Raw genomic sequence first — 25,629 nt, 5'->3', positions numbered from 1 at the left:
TGCTGAAATCTTTTCTCAAATCCCAACTTGGCTATTTGTTAAGTAATGCACATTGTTAAACTTAACTTTTCACAGCCCAAATTTCCTCATCAACAAAATAGGAATAAGAACACTACTTCAAAAAGTTGTCATGAGAATCAACTGATAAAATATAAGCATTAAAACTCTATATAAGTTTCAGTTATTATTTGTCTATTACTTTCTCTTCTACCTTTTCCAATGGGAATCGAATAAAAATAGTACTGAGACAAGTCATTGTCCCACGATTTTTATATTTAATGCTCTACACACTCAAGTTCAGGAGGCTATAATGATTGCTTTCTGTAGTTAAGTCAAAGGATGTGATCCTAATCTCTGCAGGGTTGTTAAAAACACCCCCAGTACAATTCTAGTAGTAGACAGAAAAACCAGCATGTTATATACCTCTTTCTGTTCTCAAATGTTTCTAGTTTTCTCTGTTAGGCATTTACATTTTTTTCATTTTACAAAAACTAACTTTGAGATTTATTTCCTGTTGTTTTTTTAACAGAGAAAACAACACACTCTTGGGGGAAGAAAGCAGGGAGTTGGGAAAGAAAGAGAGACAGACTCAGGGGGTAAAAATTATTACAACAGCACCTGGAGTTGACAGGCCTACCTAGGAGAGAAACACTTCACTGCCACAACACCACAGGGAATAGCTACTGTCTGAGGCTGAGCAGACAGGTCCAAACTCCAATGAAAGGTGCTATCGATCCAAGTCATAATAATCTTCCAGCTCATCATGAAACAAGTCCCACTTGTCTTCAGAGTCCATCAGGTCTTTGTCCCCACCTAGGCATTTATATTTTTAAAAATTTTATTCTATGTAGCTTGGAGTTTATGTGTATTTAATAAAGCAACATCAAAAAAATGTTTTGGCTCAAAACCATATCTGGGCAGATGTGACTGTTCAATTCTGTTATAGTTTATTGGTTACATTCCCCTTAACAGTTTGAGATCTTTATTTGTCAGATAGAGATTTGTCGTTTTTGAATCCATGAAAAGTACTGTGCCTCTCATGTACAATTCTAGCCACCAGGTCATGTCTTGTGAGACATTTTATGAGAGCTAAACTTTTAAACATTGCACTGATATATTTCAAAGGTTTCACTCTTTCTTTTCATAACTTCCATTTATCCTTGGGGTACCCTTATGTGGTATCTGTGTATACGTATACGTATACGTATACGTATATGTATATGTATATGTATATGTATATGTATATGTATATGTATATTCCCTTCAGCTACCCTAATACTGAGGTCTCATGAATTATACACATCATCTTTCTGTGTAGGAATGTAAACAAAACAGTTCCACTTTCCTAAGTCCCTTATGATTTATCTTTCCTGTTTACCATTTCATGCTTCTCTTGATTCTTGTGTTTGAAAGTCAAATTTTCTGTTCAGCTCTGGTCTTTTCACTGAGAAAGCTTGAAAGTCCTCTGTTTTGTTGAAAATCCATATTGTGCCTTGGAGCATGATACTCAGTTTGACTGGGTAGGTGGTTCTTGGTTTTAATCCTAGCTCCATTGACCTCCAGAATATTGTATTCCAAGCCCTTTGATCCCTTAGGGTAGAAGCTACTAGATCTTGTATTATTCTGATTGTGTTTCCACAATACTCAAATTGTTTCTTTCTGGCTGCTTTCAGTGTTTTCTCCTTGATCTGGGAGCTCTGGAATTTGGCAACAATATTCCTAGGAGTTTTCTTTTTGGGATCTTTTTTAAGAGGCAATTGGTACATTCTTTCAATTTCTATTTTACCCTCTGGCTCTAGAATATCAGGGCAGTTCTCCTCGATAATTCCTTGAAAGATGATATCTAGGATCTGTTTTTGATCATGGCTTTCAGGTAGTCCAATAATTTTAAAATTATCTCACCTGGATCTATTTTCCACATCAGTGGATTTCCCAATGAGATATTTCACATTGTCTTCCATTTTTTCATTCCTTTGGTTCTGTTTTATAATATCTTGATTTCTCCTAAAGTCACTAGCTTCCACTTGCTCCAATCTGATTTTTAAGGTAGTATTTTCTTCAGTGGTCTTTTGGATCTCCTTTTCCATTTGGGTAATTCTGCCTTTCAAGGCATTCTTCTCCTCATTGACTTTTTGGAGCTCCTTTGCCATTTGAGTTAGTCTATTTTTAAGGTGTTATTTTCTTCAGTATTTTTTGGGTCTCCTTTAGCAAGTCATTGACTTGTTTTTCATGGTTTTCTTGCATCGCTGTCATTTCTGTTCCCAATTTTTCCTCTACTTCTCTAACTTGCTTTTCCAAATACTTTTGAACTCTTCCATGGTCTGAGACCAGTTCATGTTTTTCTTGGAGGCTTTTGATGTTGGTTCTTTAACTTTGTTGACTTCTTCTGTCTGTACGTGTTGGTCGTCTTTGTCACCATATAAAGATTCCAATGTCTGAGTCTGAATCTGAGTCCGTTTTCACTACTTGGCCATGTTCCCAGCCAACTTGCTTGACCCTTGAGTTTTTCAGTAGGGTATGACTGCTTGTAGAGTAGAGAGTACTTTGCCCCAAGTTTGAAGGGTTGTGCTGTTGTTTTCAGAACTATTTCTATGCAGCAAGCTCTGCCACACCAGTGTGCCTCTTCCTCCAAGAGCCGTCAACCCGGATTGTGACTCAGATCTTAAGCAGGTTCTGCACTCCTGTTCAGATCCACCACTTAATTCCTCCCACCAGGGGGGCCTGGGGCCAGGAGTAACTGCAGCTGTAGTTCCATCCTCAGGGCTGCACCACCTCACCTGCCCCGGGGAGATGGCCTGACTGCGAACTCCTTTCACTCTGTTCCCTGCAGCTTTTCCCTGTTGTCTTTGGTGTTTGTGGGTTGAGAAGTCTGGTAACTGCCAAGCTCACTGATTCAGGGTGCTAGGCCCTGTCCAGCCTGGCTCCTAGTCTGCTTGATCTGGGCATGGCTCACAATGGGCTCTACTCACTCCGCTCACAGCTCTGTAGGATAGACTTTACCCAGTGACCATCTAGGCCGTCCTGGGCTGAAGCCCTGCTTCCCTCTGCTATTTCATGGGTTCTACAGTTTTAGAATTTGTTCAGAGCCATTTTTATCACTGTTTGGAGGTTCCTGGTGGGGAGCCCTAGGCAAGTCCCTGTATTCCACCTACCATCTACTACAACACTCAGTTCTACAAGTTTTTGGCTTCCAAATTTTCTCTCCTTCCCTCTTCTCCCCCCAGTCCCCCAAGATGGCATGTGATCCAATGTAGGTTCTACATAAACCTTCATGTTGAACTTATTTACATCATAGTCCAGTTGTAAAGAAGAATTTTAACCAATGGAATGAATAATGAGAAAGAAGAAATGAAACCAAAAAAGAAGGAAAAATAAAAAAAAAGAGAGCAAATAGTTTGCCTCCATTTGCATTCAGCCTTCATAATTCTTTCTCTGAATATGCATAGCTTTTTCCATCATGAGTCTTTTGGAGCTATCTTTGAACCTTGCACTGATGAGAGGAGCCAAGTCTTTCAAAGTTAGGCCTTACGGATACGGTATTTCTATAATCGTGTATAACGATCTCCTGGTTCTACTCCGCCCACTCAGTATCAGTTCATATAGGTCATTCCAGGTTATAATGAAGTCTGTCTGCTCCTCATTTCTGATAGCACAATAGTATTCCATTACATTAATATACCACAATTTGTTTAGCCATTCTCCAATTGACGGGCATCCCCTTGATTTCCAAGTCCTTGCCACCACAAAAAGAGCTGCTATAGATATTTTTGTACACACTGGTCCACTTCCCACTTGTGTAACCTCTTTGGAATACAGTCCCAGATGTGGTATTGCTCAGTCAAAGGGTATGAGCATTTTTATAGCCCTTTGGGCATAGTTCCAAATTGCTCTCCAGAATGTCTGGATCAGTTCACAACTCCACCAACAATGCAATAGTGTTCCAATTTTCTCACATCTTCTCTAGCACTTATCATTTCCCTGTTTTGATATGTTCACCAATATGAAAAGAGAGATGTGGTACGTAATAGTTGCTTTGATTTGCAAGTCTATAATCAATAGAGATTTAGAGCATTTTTCATATGACTATAGGTATCTTTAATTTCTTCCTCTGAAAATTACCTGTCCACATCCTTTGAGCATTTCTCATTGTGGAATGACTTGTATTCTCATAAATTTGACTCAGTTTCCTGTATATTACAGAGATGAGGCCTTTGTCAGAGATACTGGTTGAAAAAGTCTTTCCCAATTTTCTGCTTCCCTCCTAATCTTGGAAGCACTGGCTTTGTTTATATGAAAACTTCTCAATTTAACGTAATCAAAATTATCCATTTTGCATTTCATAATGCTCTCTATCTCTTGTTTAGCCATGAATTCTTCCATTCTCCATAAGTCTGAAGGTAAACTATTCCCTTTTCTCCCAAATTGCTTATAGTATTAGCATTTATATGTAAATCATGTACCCATTTTGACTTTATTTTGGCATATGGAGTAAAACGTTGGTCAATGCCCAATTTCTGCCATACTATTTTCCAGTTTTCCCAGCAGTTTTTGTGAAATAGTGAGTTCTTATCCCAGAAACTGGACTCTTTGAGTTTATCAAAGAGTAGATTACTGTATTCATTAACTATTGCGTCTCATGGATGTGACCTATTCCACTGATCCACCACTCTGTTTCTTAGCCAGTACCAAGTAGTTTTGATGATTGCTGCTTTATAATACAGTTTAATATCTGGTATGGCTAGGCCTCTTTCCGTAGCATTTCTTGTAAATGTAACCTTAAAAAGAATACACCTCCATAGAACATAAAGGTAAAAATTAAAAATTAAGCTTCAGTGTTCATGTAAAAATAATAAAATGAAGAGGAGATAATGCTTGTACAATTTTTAGTACTCTGATTCTAACATCAAAGGTAGGTTTATACTCACAATGTTTGGGGTTTGTCATACAACAGTAGCAATACTTTGGAGGCAAGTGGGTCTAATGATAGAATGGAGAAAAACCAAAACTTCCTTTTTTAAGAACCAGAAAATAAAGATCAATTTGGTCCCAGGAAATTAGTGTAGAAGGTGAATTCTCATCATCTGCCTTACCCTCACCTTCTTCAAAACCTTCACAAAATCCTAAAAGGCTATGGTGCTGTATCCTAGGCAGCCACTTAGACTGACTAGTCTGCATGCATGATGCATAAGTAACAATAACATGAATAAAACAATTCACCTTTATAAATCTTGTCATATTTATAAAAGTAATAAAATGAAAATGGCAGTTGTTTATTATCCTGGCTATTGAATGATTCTATTCTATTAATATCTTTGCTTTTCTCATTATTTTTGATTGGGTGGAAATGAGCCAGAGTTATGAATTGACCGATTTTTTATCTGGTTTTCACCCTTAGAAAAAAGTCATTGATTACCAAGGCCCCAAGAAATGTTGACAGTAAGCTTTGGAATCCCCTGGAAGTCTTCTCCATTGAGAGTTCCATTAACTGGACGAGGGAAATGATGATTTGACTGTGGAAAATTCTCTCTCTGTCTCTCTCTGTGTCTCTGTCTGTCTCTGTCTATCTCTCTCTCTGTCCCTGTCTCTCCATCTCTCTGTGTCTGTCTCTCTCTGTCTCCCTCTGTCTCTGTCTCTGTCTGTCTGTCTGTGTGTAGGTCTCTCTCTCTCTCTCTCTCTCTCTCTCTCTCTCTCTCACACACACACACACACACACATACACACACATACATATACACACACATAGACATGCTCTCACAAAAAAAATGCCCTCCCAATAAACTTTGAGATCTGAGCACCCATCACCCCACCAGCTAAGGAAACTCCCAAGGAAGCTGGGTGATATATGGAAGGAAATTGTTAGGTGCAGAGAGGGAAAAATACCATTTCTGAGGGATGCAATGACTGGGGGAAGACTCAAGAATCTCAAACAATCAAAAGTGACCTGTGAATCCTGTATGAATCATATCCAATTGTATTTTTGAACTGTGGGGCATAGAAGAGGAGAATCAAGATAAAGTTTATGCCTATCAACAAGGAAGAATAAGTGAAAAATCATTTCTAGAAAATCCTAAAATCTATACTAATTCTGGTATTACAAAAAACAAAATTATTAAGACAGTTCCTGCTATAAAGGAGCTTACATTAAAAAAAAAAACCCTTTTCAAGATGGTGGAGTGAAGTGAACAGCTTTTTTGTCAAGCTCTCCTAACACAACCCTTTATATACCTTAAAAATCATGTCAAACTAAGTTCTGAGAAGGAAAGCCAAGAAAAAGTCACAATGAATTATTTTTCCAGCCCAAGGCAGCTTCGGGAAGACAGAACAAGAAGATTCTAGATACTGATGAGGTGACTGGCTGGAAGTCTGGTATAACAGAAGTGGCACTAACTGCAGGCCTTAAAGGAAGTGGCACCATCAGCGGTGGTTGCCCCAGGAATGCCTAGCACCCAGGGATAATAAAGGAACTAAATACCTGGTTAGGGAAAGATTGCAAGGGACCCTTGTACTAGCTCTGGTCACATGATGAAACATTATTTGGCAGCTCTATCACCCATTACCTAGTTGTTGCTTGTAATTCCAGTAGAGAGAGGAGCAATTGTGGTCATGAGGGAACAGGGTTCCTGCTTGCGTAAGTACTGGAGTACAGACCAGGAATGTAGTGACTAAACCTCTCCTTAGATCACATCATTTTGGAGGCACCAAATATTTACAAGTGCCCATTGAACTTTAAAGGCAACAGATGCTCATGAAACACAAAACTCTAATTAGACACCATCACCACACCCACAAATGAGTAAAGCCTAACTCTGACCTGAAGTCCAAAATCAAGAGAGAGACTGAAAAAAATGAGTAAATGAAAAAAAAAAAGAACTTGACCACAAAAAGCTACTATGGTGACAGGAAATATATCTACAAGTAAAGCCTTGAAGAAAAATGCACATTGAACACAAATCCAACAAGAATTCCTTGAAGAGCTAAAGAAAGAGATTAAAAATTTTTGTGCTTTTGTGAAGGGGGAAAAAAGAGGGAGGGATAAAAGAGGAGAACAAAATAGAGGGAAATACACAGTTAGTAATCATAACTGTGAATGGAAATGGGATGAACTCTTTCATAAAAGGGATGTGGATAGAAAAATGGATTAGAAGCCAGAATCCAAAATATGTTGTTTATATGAAAGTCACTTGAAACAGAAAGATGCAGAGTTAAAATACAGGGCTAGATTGGAATATATTGTCCTTCAGATGAAGTAAAACTTGCAGGGGGAGCAATCATGAGGTTAGGTGAAGCAAAAGCAAAGATAGACCTAATTTAAAGAGAGAAATCACATTTTGCTAAAAGGTACTGTGGACAATGAATTAATATGAAACATATATGCATCAAATTCCTGAAGGAAAAGCTACGTCAGTTACAGGAGGAAATAAACAGTAAAACTATACTACTGGAGACCTCTATTTACCCTTTTTAGACTTAGATAATTCTGACAAAGAAAAAACAAAAATAAGTTAAGGAGACAAATAGAATTTTAGAAAAGTTAGATATAATAGACTTTTAGAGAATATTGAATAGAAACTGAAAGGAGTTTACCTTTTCTCAGCCATACATGGTACCTTCAAAAGAATGGCCATATGTTAGGGTTTCAAAAACCTCACACACAAATGCAGCAAAGAAGTAATATTTAATGTACCCTTTTTAGATCATAATGCAATAAAATAATTCTTGGCAATTTGAAATATGGATTAAAATTAATTAGAAACAAAATTACTACATTAAATTACTAAAATAAAATTATGAAAGAATGAATCGGTGAAAGAAAAAAATCATAGAAAGTATCACTAATTTTATTAAATGTAATGACAACAATGAGACAACATGAAAATCTGTGAGATGCAGCCAAAATGGTGCCTAGGGGAAAATCTGCATCTCTAAATACTTCTATCAGTAAAGGAGAGAAAGAGCAGATCAATGAATTGGGTAGGCAACTAAAAAGCAGAAAAAGAAAAAAATTAAAAATACTTAACTAGAAATACAAATTTTAAAGTAGAGACACTGAAAAATCAAAGGAGAAATTAACAAAATTGAAAGTTAAAAAACCCATTGAATTGATTAATATAATAAGGGGCTGGTTTTATGAAAAAAAATAAAACTTAATAAGTAAGCCATTGCCTGATTTGATGTTAAAAAAATAAGCTTTTATCCATGAATTTTTCTTTTTATATAATTTCTGTATTATCCTTTCTTTCCCTCTTTCTTCAGGAGAACTATACAATATAGTAAATAGCATTTTTAAGCAAAAAAGTTAAAAAAATCAGCATAACTGATCAATATATTGGAAAAGTCTCAAAAATATTTGCAATGAACTAGTATTTACAATTTCTGCTTCTATGAAGTGATAGGGTAGGGATGTCTTTTCATATCTCTTCTTTCATGTCATTGCTTATTCTTTATAATTTTGCAATATTTATTTTGATTTTTGTGGTTGTTTCATTTTTGAAGTAATTTTATTTATTTTCTTGGCTTACCTTACTTCAGTCTGCAATGGTTCATATAGATCTTTCTATGTTTCTCTGTATTTATCATGTTTGTCATTCTAATAACAAAATATTCCATTCTGTTAATGTACCACAACTTGTCTTCAAATTGTAACATGTTTCCCAGATAGCAGTTACTTGTCTCTTTGCTTCTGGATAAATCTTAAGCACCAAGTTTCTCTCTAAGGTCAAGATACTTATATCTAAGTCTAATAAATGGTTATCTGACTCATGACTGTTTCCACAATCTGGCTAGCAGCTGTTTTGGGGGTGAAAGCCCAACAACAAGAATGCTACGAGCATGCTGCAAAAGCACAGGTTCTTTTGATCTGCTTAACTAAGGAAAGCTAACTTAAGGGGTTTGACAAGCTTACTTTAATTCAGCATACAAATATCATTCACTTAGTTCAGGGGAAAAAGCCAGCACCCTGAACTTCAGAACAAATACAAACAAATTACAAACATTAACAGACAGACCTTGTCTGATTCCAATCCCAATACATAGTTACCAGAGTTTAACAAAGTCTCAGCATCCAGGTTATAAGCTGGAGGGCTGTTAGCTACAGCTTTCCGGGAGTCTCCACATCAACACCATCTTGACGGAGAGCCCTGCGCAAATGGCTCTGTCCTCTCTTCTTATAGGGCTTCTCAATGACCAGAACTTAGGCTGCTATAATTGGCTCTTGAGTTAGCCCCTCCCCTTAGGATCCTGGGAGGTTCACATCCACATAGGTTAGGTTAACACCTAATAGGGGTTAGAGCCTGGGGCTTAGCACTTAATAAGACTCAATGAAATACACTGAATTACTCAAAGCAAACAAAAGCCAAACTCTTCAAGGGCACTTGTTGAACTAAGTGTTAAGGAGCCCATTTTGCTTACCAACACAATGACACAAAGTAATATTTACAAAGTAGTGTTCAAGTCCTTTGTTTTTCATTCAAGGCCTTTCATAATCTGATGAGATGCTATTTTTCCAGCTCTATATCCTAGTTCTTCTCTGTAAGCATGGTCCATGAAGATAATAGAATGTTATTGTTCCATAAGAAATAATGAAATGGATATCTTCAGAGGAAACTGGGAGGACCTTATGATCTGATGAAGAAGGGAGTGAGCAGAATTATGAGATCAAATTGTATAGTGGTAATAGTATCACAGAGAAAGACAACTTTGAAAGACTTTAGACATTTGATCAATGTAATGATAAACCATGGATCCAAAAGAATGAAGATGGAACATTCTATTCACCTTCTAATAGGTGACTAAATGCAGAGAGAAATTTTCAGTTTTAGATATGACTAAAACGGGAATTTTGTTTGGTAGGGAGGACTATGTACATATGTACTAAAGGAATTACTTTTTAAGGTTTCTTTACAAACAATTTTTGAAAAGAATGGATAGGAATTTAGTACAAGAAGTGCTAACATGCAACAAGCATTTTAAAAGTACTTACTGTGTGCTAACCACTTACACAACATTGGTGTTACAAATACCAAAGGGAAGAAAGAGTCCTTGCCTCCAAGGAGCTTACACTATAATGGGAAAAAGTAATACACAAAAGGAGAGCGAAAAAAGCACAGGAGAGAGGAACAGAAAGTGGGAGAAGGGAGAGGTCTGATGTTGAAGCCTGGAAAATCTGAAGCAGATTTAGGAGGGTATAAAGGTAGGTTGACCTGGGCTCTTTCTCAAAATGGAGGCCACAAGAGGAATTCACAAATGCGAGAAGGGGGCCAGCATGGTTGAAGGATGTTTCAGGGTGAGAAGTTTGAGGAAGTCAATGGATACTCAAGGATAAAGAGGCCCAAGATGCTGAGGCAGCTGAGGCATGCTTATAAAGATCAGCAATTTAGTGTCAGAGGTAGGATGGGAATGAAGATGGCAGGAAGGCATTTAAGTAATAAGACAGTATGAGTGGATATATAGATTGGAAAGCACAGGGTATGGAGGTCTACTTTGCTGTCATATAGAAAGCCTGGAGTGAAGTCCTATGAAATAATGCTAGAAAAGTTAGATCATACCATATTGGAAAGAGTTTTGAATGCCAAGTAGCATTTGAACTTTACCACTAAGGAACCATTGAAAGATTTTGAGCAGAGGAGAGATTGATCGCTAAGCAAAGTGTCTTGCAGTGATTTGAAGGATAATTGAAAAGAAAAAGGAAAGAAATGAAGGAAGGAAGGAAAGTCAGTTAGGAAACCATCATAATATTTCCATTTATGATATTGTAGGATAAATTAGGGTGGTGACAGTAGGAATAGAGGGATTGTCTTTGTTTTGGTGATGGAACTCATGCTTTTGTAACTCTCACCTCTGGTTCCAAAGACAGAGTTGGGCAGGTATACATGAAATTTCCTAGGATATAGTATGATTTCCCTGTAAGGAATTACTTAGAATGGTCATTGTGAATATTTGTATTCAGCAAGCAATGATACTTATTTATGACCTGATATTTATTCCTCATAGATCCCGATCCCTTGGGATTTTTCTTAAAGGCTTTAATTGCTTTGTCATTAATTGTGTCTTCCAGCAAGAATCTATTCTCCAGAGATGTCTCATCCCATTGGAGTCTAGGACCTATGTATTTCTAACCCCTCATTCTCAATATGTCAACAAAACTAGTTTCTCATCCTCCCCCTGTCACATCCTGGGAGGAAAATGTCTTCAGAAAAATCAACCTGAGCTTCTTGAAAGGTCAGAGAAAAGTGCTGATTTATCTTGGGAGGGGCAGTGTAGATGAGGGACCGGCTTTACTTAATGATCCTGAGTTGTTGGGTTTATATATTACTCCAAAACATTTTCCTAGAAAAAGAGAAGATGCTGCCTTTCTGCTCACACTTATAAAGCCACTACTACCAAGAGCAAATTGTGAAAGGAAAGCCCCTGACTACTCTAAAATTCCTTCCCTGTTAGATGGTATGTATGAATTCTCCTTTTTCTTTTTTTTTCCTCTCTTATTTTTAAGCAATTGATTCCCAGTTGAAACTATTCAGTTTGAATTTATTCAATATGGGTTTGGGTTTCTCAAAAGTCCTCTTGGGGTTATAGACAGATCCAAGGAGGTCATCTGATTACTTTTAACCTTGTTAGCCTCCACAGCTACCAGTGCCACTTGTGAACATAGGAGACAGATATACAATATATTATTTGTCTAGTAATTAAATCCCAAATTCTATACCACTAGAAAATTTTCATCCTTTAAAGCTCCAGGACTGATCTGTCCAACTCCATTCATAGCTAGTGTGATGGGTGAAATCTGAAATAACTGAGGAAACAAAGATTTGAGTTTTCTAGAATATTAATTTGTTAAGCAATGCATACCAGTTGCATAACCAATTTAGACCAGACCTCTTCAGCTTTGGCACTAGACCCTGAATACAGGGGGGATATAGATTTTTATGCATTTAAAGATAATTATTAATAAGATATAAGCCAGGATGCAAGATAAGTTAATGTAATTCTAATTGGTGGAGATATTAGGGGCTTTCTGAGTTGGGAGGTAGAAAAAAAAGAGGTGTAATTCCCTGAAATCAGAAAAAAGAGTTGTTCCACTCCCTTCCAAGTGTCTGTATTTAATCAAAGGAACAAAGAAACAGTAACTAATTGACCAGTACAAGCCAGTTTTTAGATAAGACATATGTGTTGCTTGAAGTGTGTAATTGTGAGAAAACTTCTTGCATCAGTCTTTGGATGTGATTATGTTTATGGTCAGTATAACCTAGTTCCTTAGTTAAGGGTGTCTAAGTAACAGGAAGAGGTGGTCCATCTTCCCAGCTATGCGGATATAGGTTCAAATAATGCAACAAAATTTTCTCACAGTTCTCCTAATTGAATAGTTTTCTCACAAGAGAGAAACTGAACTAGACCCATAATTGAATAGCAAGTGAACTGAGCTAGAGCTAGAATTGAATTACATCTGGACGTCTCTGCTGCACTCCTATCCCTGTTTCTGTTCCCTGCTGCCATCTGATAGACTCCAGCAGATAGATAGCCTCTCTCCTGTAGGCAGAGAGCACATTTCCTTTAGCCATAGTTCGAGAGTTTTTTACGGGCACCCCCAGCCACCTAGGGAGCAAAAGTCAGCAAGTTCTCAAATCTAAAATGTATCTTTGAATTTTTTTTCTCCTGCTGCCCATTGGGTTTTCTTTCATCTAAACTCTTACCTGATTTATGGTTTGAAAATCCTTTTAACTCCTATCATATCCTATCATACCACAATCCACGGGGTCTATGTGGTTCACTCAATTCCCACAATTCCCTCATTAAGCTGTTACAAGTCACTGAAAATTTATGGGTTGCTTAGATTATTGTGGGTGTGAATATTTTGGCTTGTGTTTTTATGATAGCAAACAGTGACACTTGAATTCCTCCCTGCTTAGAGCTCTTTCGGAGGCAGACAGATGACCAATTGTTTTGCATCTTATATAGAAGTTTTCTATTTCAGTGATTCTCTGAGCTGTACTGACCTTATCTAGCTGATGCTCTTGGTGCTCTGTTTCACCTTCTGAGAAATCTTTTTGTGGACTAAAAAATTGGTCAGGTGTGGATTACATTCTTTGAGGTGTCAGGTACTAAGACCTCAGTACTCACCTTCTGTTACAGCCCTATTTCTCACCACACTGTTGTCCTGGGGCATGTATGATACAAAAGAGAAAAAGAATAGAGCCAAGAGAGGAAGACCCCAGTGTAACTCCTACAAATTCCAGCAATCTTAGGAATTTGCATATTGAGATTATCAAACTGATGGATTATCAATTGATAAAATTGTACCTCTAATATTCCCTTCCATCTTTCAAGAAATAAACAAGACATATCTAACCCTAGTCCATGTTTAAATTTTTTTCTGCTTTCATTCTCTGAATAATATAAAATTCGATCCTATGCTTCCCTGTGGAAAATGACTGGCTCTAATGAGAAGGAAACCATGATGATGCTCCCCATGTCTCATTCTCATTTTGTTATGAATAAAACAGAAGGAAGTAAGGTAGAGTCTGTCCTGATTCATAAAGAGCTACTCTCAATGTTTTATTCCAGGAAAAAGAAATGGAAAATTCCTTTCCCAACCTGTAATAACTGATATTTATGTAAGTATTTTAACAAAACAGTTTTAAACCTAATGCCATTTGATCCTCACAACAGTTTTGTAAAAAAAAGAGAATGTTCTCCATTTTGACTTTTGTTTGAGGCTGCCTTATTTAGGGAATTGGCTTCATGGCCTAAGGTTGGTCACTGTCCTCTACTTCCTCCTGATTTCATCCCCCTACATAATTTTGGCAAGGCACATAAATTCATTGCTTTTTTCTCATGAAATAAGCTTCGAAAATCTACTACTTAAGGGGAACTTAAGGGGACAAATAGAAAGAATCCTATTAGGAACTGAAGTGTATGAACAAATGCAATTATAATTAGAAGGTAGAACATTTGAAAAATGATGAAATTAAAAATATTGTTTTGTATTCTTTTTTGAATGGATTTGATCTCATTTGTGATGGCTTTGCCAATAAACGAGGGAATATTCTTTCTCCTAATGTAAACCCTAAGTCCTATCCTCTCATGTGGACCCCAATAATGCAACCCTCAGTTTGAACCAGTTTTTTGCAACAGCATCCATCCACACTCATAGCTAATGAATTCTCACTATTGCTCTTTTTTTTAAAACTAGACCAACTAAAAGACACATTGGTTCGAAGCAGAATATATTTGATGAAACACTAGGGCAAAATAAGTGACATTGTACATCTCACATGCACATAGGATCATACTCTCTTACACAAGACCACATCCATAAAGGAGGAAGGGAACTCTGCTAGGAAGACCTGTGAGAAGGGAACACTTCCATTGGGGCAGAGGCATAGGGAACTTGTGAGGACAAGGTACATGGGTTTCTAGATTAATTCACATCTCTACCAGTTTCAGAATAACAGATGGCTTCTGTGGATTTCGTCAGGGAAGCTGCTTTCTCATTGAGTAGGAATCCTTTGCTCCTATGTTCTCTTTGTTACAATACTCTCTGCTGGATGCCTCTGCTGAGTTAATATTTCTAGCTCTTTCTGGTCATTTCCACTGAGCTGCTTTCTTCTGAGTATTATCTCTGTTTCTGCTCTCTGCTACAATGTGATGAACTTCAGCAGACAGGTAGTCTCTTTCCTGTAGGCAGAGAGCATATTTCCTTTAGCCACAGTTCTTGAGTTACTTACAGGTAGCCCCAGCCAACTAGGCAGCAAAAATCACCAATTCCTCAGGTCTAAAATGTATCTTTGAATTCTTTTTCTCCTGCTTCCCCTTGGGCTTCCTTTCATCTAAACTCTTACCTGATTTAAGGTTTGAAAACCTTTTTAACTCCTATCATATCCTTGAGTCACAAGCCTGGGTTCCATTTAAGGTAGTCCTACGGACTCAACATAACAAAACTATAAGAAGTTGGAGGAAGGAGTTTGCTTTCAGTTCTCTATAATGTCACTGGTTCCTATACAAATCACCTAGAGAACAAAAATCAAAAACTCAAGAAGGAATTGGTGGAGCTTATAACCTTTTTCTTACCTCTAGCGTATCAAAAATCCCCTCATTCCTCATACCTTTGTTTCACATTCCAGGCCAAAGGAATAGTGTTCACAGATAATAAGTTTTAGAGGTAGAAGCTGTGTGGGACAGCAACTTCACCCAAAATTAAACTCAGAGGCTTCTCAAGTAGAAAGTAGAAAGAAATTTAATTTTTTAAAAAATTTTCTTTTATTTAATATATTTAGTTTTCAGCATTGATTTTCACAAGAGTTTGAATTACAAATTTTCTCCCCATTTCTACCCTCCCCCCCACTCCAAGATGGCGTATGTTCTGGTTGCCCTGTTCTCCAGTCAGCCCTCCCTTCTGTCACCCCACTCCCCTCCCATCCCTTTTTCCCTTCCTTTCTTGTAGGGCAAGATAAATTTCTACGCCCTATTGCCTGTGTATCTTATTTTCTATTTGCATGCAAAAACTTTTTTTTTGTTTTTGAACATCTATTTTTAAAACGTTGAGTTCCAAATTCTCTCCCTTCTTCCCTTTCCACCCACCCTCCCTAAGAAGTTAAGCAATTCAACATAGGCCACATATGTATCATTATGTATAACGCTTCCACAATACTCATGTTGTGAAAGACTAACTATATTTTGCTCCTTCCTTATCCCCCTTTATTGAATTTTCTCCCTTGACCCTGTCCCTTTTCGAAAGTGTTTGTTTTTGATTACCTCCACCCCCATCTGCCTGTCCTTCTATCATCCCCCCTTTTTTTAATCTTCTTCCTCCTTCTTTCCTGTGGGGTAAGATACTCAATTGAGTATGTGTGGTATTCCCTCCTCAGGTCAAATCTGATGAGAGCAAGATTCACTCATTCCCCCTCACCTGCCTTCTCTTCTCTTCCTACAGAACTGCTTTTTCTTGCCACTTTTATGCAAGATAATTTACCCCATTCTATCTCTCCCTATCTCCCTCTCTCAATATATTCCTCTCTCATCCCTTAATTTGATTTTATTTCTTTTAGTTATCTTCCTTTCATCTTCAACTCACCCTGTGCCCGCTCTCTCTCTCTCTCTCTCTCTCTCTCTCTCTCTCTATATATATATATATATATATATATATACACACATACATATATACATACACACTCACATATACATATATATAAACGTAAGAATATATATATATATATATATATATATATATGTATACACACATATTCCCTTCAGCTACCCCAATACTGAGGTCTCATGAATCATACACATCATCTTTCCATGTAGGAATGTAAATAAAACAGTTCAACTTTAGTAAGTCCCTTGCAGTTTCTTTTTCTTGTTCTTTTTCTTGATTACCTTTTCATGCTTCTCTTGATTCTTGTGTTTGAAAGTCAAATTTTCTATTCAGCTCTGGTCTTTTCACTGAGAAAGTTTGAAAGCCCTCTATTTTATTGAAAATCCATATTTTGCCTTGGAGCATGATACTCAGTGAGTGAGAGGAGCAGAGCCAGGAGAACATCATACAGAACCACAGATATATGGATTCCGTGAGGACCAACCTTGAGAGACTTCGCTCTTCTCAGCAACACAAGGTACAAAGACAACTCCAAAGGACTCATGATGGAGAATATTATCTACATCCAGAGAAAGAACTATGAAGTTTGAATGCAGATTGAGGCACACTTCATGCTTGCCCATTTCCCCCCCATTTTTTCTTCTCGTTTGTTTTTGTTTTTGGGTTTTTTTTGGTTCTGTTTCTACTTTCTCATGATTCATTCCATTGGTCATAATTCTTCTCCACAACTTGAGTAGTGTATAAATTAATTCAATGTGAAGTTATATGTGGTAGTTATATGATATTCCATGCCATCTTGGGAAGGGAGGGGGGAGGGGAGAAAATCTGGAACTGAAAATTATGTAGAACCATGTGTTGTAAACTAAAAATAAAAAAAAAAATAAAAAAAGAAAGTCCATATTTTGCCTTGGAGCATGATACTCAGTTTTGCTGGGTAGATGATTGTTGGTTTTAATCCTAGCTCCATTGACCTCTGGAATATTGTATTCCAAGCCCTTCAATCTCTTAATGTAGAAGCTGCTAGATCTTGGATTATTCTGATTATGTTTCCACAATACTCAAATTGTTTCTTTCTGGTTGCTTGCAGTATTTTCTCCTTGATCTGGGAGCTCTGGAATTTGGTGACAATATTCCTAGGAGATTTCTTTTAAGGATCTATTTGAGGAGGTGATCTGTGGATTCTTTCAATTTCTATTTTGCCCTGTGGCTCTAGAATATCAGGGGAGTTCTCCTTCATAATTTCTTGAAAGGTGATATCTGGGCTCTGTTTTTGACCATGGCTTTCATGTAGTCCAATCATTTTTAAATTATCTCTCCTGGATCTATTTTCCAGGTCAGTGGTTTTTCCAATGAGATATTTCACATTGCCTTCCATTTTTTCATTCCTTTGGTTCTGTTTTATAATATCTTGATTTCTCATCAAGTCCCTAGCTTCCACTTGTTCCAATCTAATTTTTAAGGTAATATTTTCTTCAGTGGTCCTTTGGACCTCCTTTTCCATTTGGCTAATTCTGCCTTTCGAGGCATTCTTCTCCTAATTGGCTTTTTGGAGTTCTTTTAACATTTGAGTTAGTCTATTTTTTAAGGTGTTGTTTTCTTCAGTATATTTTTCAGTATTTTTCTGGTTCTCCTTTAGCAAGTCATTGACTTGTTTTTCATGGTTTTCTCGCATCCTTCTCATTTCTCTTCCCAATTTTTCCTCTACTTCTCTAACTTGATTTTCCAAATTCTTTTTGAACTCTTCCATGGCCTGAGACCAGTTCATGTTTTTCTTGGAGGCTTTTGTTGTAGGCTCTTTGACTTTGTTGACTTCTTCTGACTGTATGTTTTGGTCATCTTTGTCACCAAAGAAAGAATCCAAAGTTTGAGACTGACTCTGGGTGCGTTTTCGCTGTCTGGCCATATTCCCAGCCAACTTACTTGACCCTTGAGTTTTTTCAGTGGGGTATGACTGCTTGTAGAGTTAAGAGAACTATGTTCTAAGCTGGGGGGGATGTGCCAGCTCTGGCACACCAGCACTCCTCCTTCCCCAAGAACCCCCAACCCAGATTGGACTTAGATCTTCAGCAGGCTCTTCACTCCTGCTCTGATCCGCCACTTAATTCCTCCCACCAGGTGTGCCTGGGGCCAGAAGCAACTGCAGCTGTAGTTCTGCAGCTGCCCCACCTCTGCTGCCCCAGGGGCAGTTGCCAAACCATGAACTCTTTTTTTCACTCTGTCCCCAGCAGCTTTTCGCACTAACCTTCTCTGTTGTCTTTGGTGTTTGTGGGTTGAGAAGTCTGGTAACTGCTGCAGCTCACTGATTCAGGGTGCTAGGGCATGCTCTGCCCGGCTCCTGGTCTGGTTGGTCCACGCCACCCATGCTGGGCTCTGCTCCGCTCCGCTCCCAGCTATGTGAGGGATAGACCTCACCCAGAGACCATTCAGGCTGTCCTGGGCTGGAGCCCTGCTTCCCTCTGCTATTTTGTGGGTTCTGCAGTTCGAGAATTAGTTCAGAGACATTTTTATACGTTTTTGGAGGAACTCAGCAGAGAGCTCACACTAGTCCCTGCTTTCTAGCCACCATATTCAGAAAGGAATTTTATTATGATCCCATGGGGAAGGGTGGTCTCTGAACTCATAGATAATCGATAGGGAGAGGCAGCACCCAGACAGCAGAACTGAGCTATATACCCTAATGCAAACAACCCTTACACACCACTGACCTTTACTGTCATTGGTAGAGTTCAGGCTCAAAATCTAAACATGGAAATCTACCCCATGTACAAGAAACAAGGAAATGCTAATTTAGCCAATACCAACTCTTAAGAACACTTTTATCCTTATTTGGCAAGGCTTGTGCTGAGGGGGTGAGGCTGCTCTAAGTTTTGGATTCCTACAGGTCAGGTGATTTTTTAGTAACTGGAAACTTAGCACTAGCTGTCAATCAGGAGCCCTGAGCTATGCTGAAAAGTCCTCACTTTTATTTATCTCACTCAGTTTACAGAAAGGCTCAGGTTTAGATTTTGTGAGAGGTCTTCACCATCCCACTTCACCGGATTTTAGAGATCTTTTAGTTCAATCCATTTTAGTTCAATTCATTTTACGGATGAAGAAACTGAAACCCAGAGAGGTAGAGTGATTTGCTTAGGGTTACACAGGAAGTAAATAATGTTCAGTCCCAGGTTGTCTGATTTTAGGGGCTTTCCCACTATACTTTTTCTCCAAAAATAGACTTGGGATCAACATGAATGCCAACTTTGTCTAAGCCCAAAGGGATATCTGTATTTCCCAGTTGGTTCAACTGTCTCTCTGATCAAAGCTTCCCCTTTCCAGTTTTGACTAAGAAAACCAAGAGTATTTTGTCAGTGAATCTTATGTTTACATTTCATTGCAAATTACAGAATGTTTTTTCTCTGTATCCTTATTCATTTAAGTAGGTAGGTACTGTAGCTAAGAAAAACTCAATCTCCTTTTGCCCTTTGGTCTTTTATTTGAAAGTCAAGGGTTTTCAAAAATGAAGCCCTAGAAAATGTAACATACTAATGCAGTAAAGGGACTTCTAGGACCTCTTGTTTAAAAACTTCATTTTACATACGAGGGAATCAAAGCCCAGAGAAGATATAACCCTCAAAAAGATATTACCCTTAAAATGACACTAAGTCTCTAATTAGACTCTCAGAGTTAGAAGGGATAACAGAGGTGGTGTATTTTAGTTGTTGTGAAGGAATCCTTTAGGTAATACCCCTTACTAGGGAGGGGCAGTCAACCCTAAATACAAATGACCAAAGAGTCACAGAGGTTTTGCTGTTAACTCTAAAAATACCAAAGAGGTTACATAAGTATGTGGGAGGTAGACATTTTTCTCCCCTGAAGCCTTATATTTTCTAGTCCAAGTCCATTAGACCCTCTCATAAACTTCTAGGTTAGTTGCAGTGGTGGGATTCAGCTGGTTCGCTCTGGCTGAGCAGAACAGGTACCTAATTTTACCTTGAGTCTGGAGAACTGGTTTTTAGTGGGGGTGGGGGCTACGCTCACCATGTCAGCAGTGGCAGTGGTGCCTCAGCTCAGTTCTGTTGAGTTGTTAATTTGTTTGAATCCCATGACTAGTTAGCTGTCCTTGTTACCATCACATGAATTGCAAATCTATCTGTTTCTCTCCAGCCTGAATAGGTCAACACAAAAAAGGGGACACCGGTGTGTAAGAAGGAGTAGTGACTATAAAGCAATGGACTTTTGATGCTAATACCAATCGTACACTCAAATGAGTGTTTGTCTATTTCAGAGCTGTCACTCATTAAGACTACTTTCCCTTCTGTTTGACTGCTTTAGGTTGAATACTATGGAACTTCAGCCATCACTCTGATTGTTCTCTCATGGAGGAAAAGCCCAGAGCGTTTTTTTGAAAGGAGGCCTATTCTCATGGCTGTGGTTAATTTGAGATATGGCCAGAGCTATGAATTTAGAATGTAAGATACATGAAGGCAGAGTTTTTAATTTGTCATTATATTCCTAGTGGCTATCATGGTACTTTATATAAAGCAAGTACACAGTACTTGGACTGGACATAGGATTCAGGACTTTTGACCTCTTACACTGCCTCATTTATTTCCATAGACTAGATTGAGGACTGAAAGGAAGTACCCATCTTTTTCCTGTGGACTAAAGGCACCATATACCCAAATTCGGTCCAAGTACATATTGTATGCAATCATTCATTCACAAAAATGGATGGATGGTCCACTAGGTGGAATGGAGGAGAAAAAAAGGAGGTATAGGCCCCTTCTTTGTGAACCTATGACCTACAGGTTCAATTAGACCATCCCCAGAGTGAGGCAGTAGGTTTTGATTCTATGATATCACTGAGTGTTTCTGTGGACCATTTGAAAAGTGAATTTTGGAGCTTCCAAGTAATCTAAAAAGTGTGTGAGAGCTTCACACTTTTCCTATGGGGATCAAATACAGTGATGTAGGATTTCTCTCACACAGTGGAAATATAGTAGCACCTTGAGGAACAAAGCTTCTGGTCCCGTTCTGTGGCCTTTCCAGAGTCCTCAGGGAACGCTGGTGGAGACAGAGTATTCAGGCTTGGCGAATTAGAATCATAGAGCCTCAGAGTTGGATGTGTCCTTAGAGATCATCTATTCTAACCTCTGAACTCACAGAGGAATCCAATCTACATCATTTCTAGCAGGTATTTATTTAGCCCATTTCCTGATGCTTCTATTAATGATCCACTCCAACCTCCAAAAGCAACCCCAGCATGGGCAGGAATGTATCATTCTGTTCTAAGGAGGGAGAATTACCTAGAATGTAACTCTTCTCTTCAATCTTCACAGTTTTCATTTATAGGAAAATGAGCACAGGAAACCACTCTACAATGATGGAGTTTATCCTCGCAGGACTCACAGATCAGCCAGAGCTCCAACTTCCTCTGTTTCTGTTGTTCCTGGGAATCTATGTGGTTACTGTGTTGGGGAATCTGGGCATGATCTTACTGATTGCTATCAGTTCCCAACTTCACTCCCCCATGTACTATTTCCTCAGTCATTTATCCTTCATTGATCTCTGCTACTCCTGTATCATTACGCCTAAAATGTTAGTGAACTTTGTGGCTGAGAAGAATGTCATCTCTTTTCTGGAGTGTATGACCCAACTCTATTTTTTCCTAATTTTTGTCATTGCTGAAGGTTACCTTCTGACAGCAATGGCTTATGATCGTTATGTTGCCATCTGCAGTCCTTTGCTTTATAATGTCCTCATGTCTCAAAGAATGTGCTCTGGAATGATGTGTGTGGTATATTCCTTGGGATTTTTTGGTGCCACAGTACATACTAGCCGCATGGCAATGCTCACCTTTTGTGGATCTCATGTTGTCAGACATTACTTCTGTGATATTCTTCCCCTGTTAAGCCTCTCCTGCTCAAACACCCATGTTAATGAAGTTCTTCTTTTTATCATTGGGGGAGTAAACACCTTAGCCCCCACTCTGGCTGTCATTATCTCTCACACTTTCATCTTGTCCAGCATCTTCCGTATCCGCTCTACTGAAGGCAGGTCCAAAGCCTTTGGTACCTGTAGCTCCCACCTCATAGCTGTAGGAATTTTCTTTGGGTCTATCACTTTCATGTACTTCAAGCCCCCTTCTAGCAATTCTATGGAGCAAGAGAAGGTATCCTCAGTATTTTACACTACTGTGATCCCCATGCTAAACCCTCTAATTTATAGTCTGAGGAATAAGGATGTGAAGAATGCCATTAGAAAGGTTATTGGGAATTGAAACTTCTCCTAAATTTCAGAATTTCCCAGATGTAGAGAAAAAAATGAGTCCAAAGGGAAGCTATTCCAAATTTGTTTCTTGGAATCACGTCTTCCCTGGGAAGCCAATCTCTTTATTCTGATAGAAGCTAGTGTTCTCATAATTCTTGTGAGTCTTTCCTTCACTAGTATCTTGAGATTAGAAACCATATAGGCCCTTTCAAAGCTTTCTTAGCATCTATTAGTAAACTATGCTCTCAGTAAGTAGTCAATAAATGCTTATTGAAGGAATCATTGAATAAGCTAAATAAACAAAATTCCCCTCAAATTGTTTCCTGTTCAGTAGTTATTGATAGATTTTCTGTTTTTCCCAGGGTTTCAGATTAATGCTCAACTCACTCCAGATCTTTTCAGAACTCCTGAATAATTCTTGGCTCTAGGTTCTAACATATGATCTCCACGTCTACCACAGAGAAATTTTGAAGAAGGTTCAAAGATCATGGACTGCCCAAGAAGAGAGGTTGACCAAAGTCTAGAAGTGGTTCTCCTGATCTCTCTCTCTTTTTCTCACCTATCTATTTATATATGTACATGTTTATGTGTATATGTAAATATATATTCAATTTCAACATGTACATAAATATATATATATGTGTATGTATACATGTGTATGAATATGTGTGTGTGTGTGTATGTGTGTGTTTGGGGTGTGCTGGAGCCAATTCTACCAAAGCATTTGGTAGAGGTTATTTCATCTCATCTTTAAAACAACCCTTTGAAGTAGGTGCTATCATTATCTCTATTTAAGGTTTTTAGTGTAAAGAAATGGAGGCAGAGAGAGGTTAAATGATTTGCCAAGGATCATACAAGTAGTAAGTGCCTAAGGCAGGTTTATAACTCAGAGTTTCCTGACTCCAAGTCTAACATTCTATCCAATGCACTATCCAGTTTCTCAAAACTCAGATTCTGTGACTTCAAGGTCATTGTTGTGGGGAGATTTAACACTGTATCATGCTGCCTTATGTATGTATACACACATACACACATACACACAAACACACACATATATATGTATATATATACACACATATATATACCAATATGCATTTACACAATGTAATATTACCCCATAGGTGTATATACCTTTGTATGTATACATATATGTATTTTTCTTCAAACTTGGGATTTTATTAGTTGGGTTTTGTGTGTGTATGTATTTGTGTGTGTGTGTGTGTGTGTGTGTGTGTGTGTGTGTGTGTGTGTACACATACACGCATGAGCAAGTAGGGTGAAAATTCCCTCCTCCACTTCAGATAAGGAATTTATCCAAGATTTCTAGTTTTTGAGAGCCTCCTGACATAATGGCAGTTTAAGCAATAGCCAAAATAGGTATTTCTGATTTTCAAACTGGATTTTTATGTACTATATAAATGTGCTCTCTCCCAACCCTCATTCCTTCCCTAGCCCCTAATCTTCCAAGTTTTATCCAGTAAAATGAATTATTAGAGGTCTGTGGTATGAAATAATCTCAAACTATTTGTAAACACTAAATAGTTAAGAAGCATAGATCTTGGTGCAGAGATAGGTATAGGCCACTTTTGCTAAGTAGAAATGGCAGCACATAATGAACTACATAAAAATGCATGTCTGTACCCGTAAATCAGCAATTGGGAACCCTCTACCTCAAGACCACAGGTGACCCTCTAGGTCCTCAAGTACGGCCCTTTGAATCCAAACTGAACTGTGAAGTTTGGATTCAGTTAAAGGGCTGTACTTTAGGACTTGGAGGGCCACCCATGGCCTTGAGCCTGCATGTTCCCCATCCCTGTAAAACAAATGTATAATATGTACTCATATATGTACATAAATACATATATACTATAGGGGGAAATGAATATCTTTCTACTCATTCACATGAAACCCATAATATCTGTAGGAATATATAATAGTAATGAATTGCACCCAATCAATTGATCAGTCAATAAGCATTAATCAGTACCAACTCTGGATGGGGCACAATGCCAAACAGTGAAGGTACAAAGGAAAAAGGAAGAAGTCCCTTGATCATAAACAGCTTGCATTTTATTGGAGAGGGAATATTTACATGTATATGTATGTATAGAATAGAAGGCTATGGACTGGATGTGATTTTATTGGTATATGGAACTCCCAGGTGAACAAACTCCCTCTATCATTGTAGGTTGGCACTGTCTCTGCAACTTATAATTTTAGGGTTACTTGGGGGCACTTAAAGGTTAAGAGACAGCCAGGGTCACAGAATGTATCACTCAGAGTTTGGACTTGGGTCCTGGTCTTGCTGGCTTCAAGGCTGGTTCTCCATCAACTATGCCATGCTGGATACAAGTTAATTATTTGAAGAAAAGTATTAGCACCTGTGGCTATCAGGGAAAACCTCTTATAAATGGCAGTGACTGGCATAAGGCTTGAAGGAAACTAGGGATTCTAGTAGTTGAAAAGTAAGGAGGGGAGGTGTTCTAGACATGGGGCACAGGCTGGAGATGAAAGATGGAGTTGTGTGTCTGAGGAATAGTAAGAAAGTTAGTTTGGCCAGACTGTCTTAGGTGTGAAGGCAGTCTGGTCTGTGTCTGATGACAGATCAACAGACATAAATTGGCTTAGAAATAGTACTAGTACTTTATTAAGTACTTGAGAAACCAAAAGTAGATATGGTTTCTGACCTCAAGGTGTTTACAATATTGGCATTAAATCTCTTCATAATGTAATCTTCTCTCCTTTATTATCTACTTCCCACCCCAAACCCCTAAACGCAGTCTTTGATCATGTGATTCTAGCCTCCTGGCTGTTCCAAAAGCAACAAGTATTCCATCTCTCACCTACAGGCATTTTCTCTGGGCATTCCCTACAGGGAAATGATGATGAAATCAGTGTGACTCTTTTGGGGGACCAGGAAGAACTCTTTCCCAAGCCCTCTCTGCTCTTTGGAAGCTGAGAAAAGGATACAGCAAAGCTTTGGTAGGACCAATATTCATTCTCTTTAAGTATAGCTAGCCAAGGCTTTTATTTAACAGAAGGTGAGTCCTTTACTCTGACGATTACATAATGGAGGTGTTCTCATGTCAGGCTTTCCTGCTCTCCATTCCCTTGTTCCTCTTGCTCTCCAAGGAAAAGAAGATGGTGCCCTGCTCCATCTCTCATGTGATTGCCCCTAGTCCTGTTCCTGCAACTCAGCAATGGTTAGTTGTGCTCTTGCCTTTTTTGCTTCTATGACCCACAGTAGATAAGGGCCAGCACAGTTTGAGGCTGAGCCCTTCTTATTTTATTGT

General features: G+C 38.3%; 1 protein-coding gene across 1 annotated transcript; it reads left to right on the top strand.

The window, feature by feature from the left end:
* Positions 1-21,422: 21,422 nt before the first annotated feature.
* Positions 21,423-22,346, top strand: LOC118836822 (olfactory receptor 8D2-like). The gene has a single exon (XM_036743977.1). The coding sequence runs from the start codon at positions 21,423-21,425 to the stop codon at positions 22,344-22,346; it is 924 nt and encodes a 307-aa protein (XP_036599872.1).
* Positions 22,347-25,629: the final 3,283 nt, after the last annotated feature.

This window comes from Trichosurus vulpecula, chromosome 2 (genome assembly GCF_011100635.1).
Source record: "Trichosurus vulpecula isolate mTriVul1 chromosome 2, mTriVul1.pri, whole genome shotgun sequence".
NCBI lineage: Eukaryota > Metazoa > Chordata > Mammalia > Diprotodontia > Phalangeridae > Trichosurus > Trichosurus vulpecula.
The sequence above is the reverse complement of the archived record's forward strand: the minus strand, read 5'-3'. Positions and strand labels throughout refer to the sequence as shown.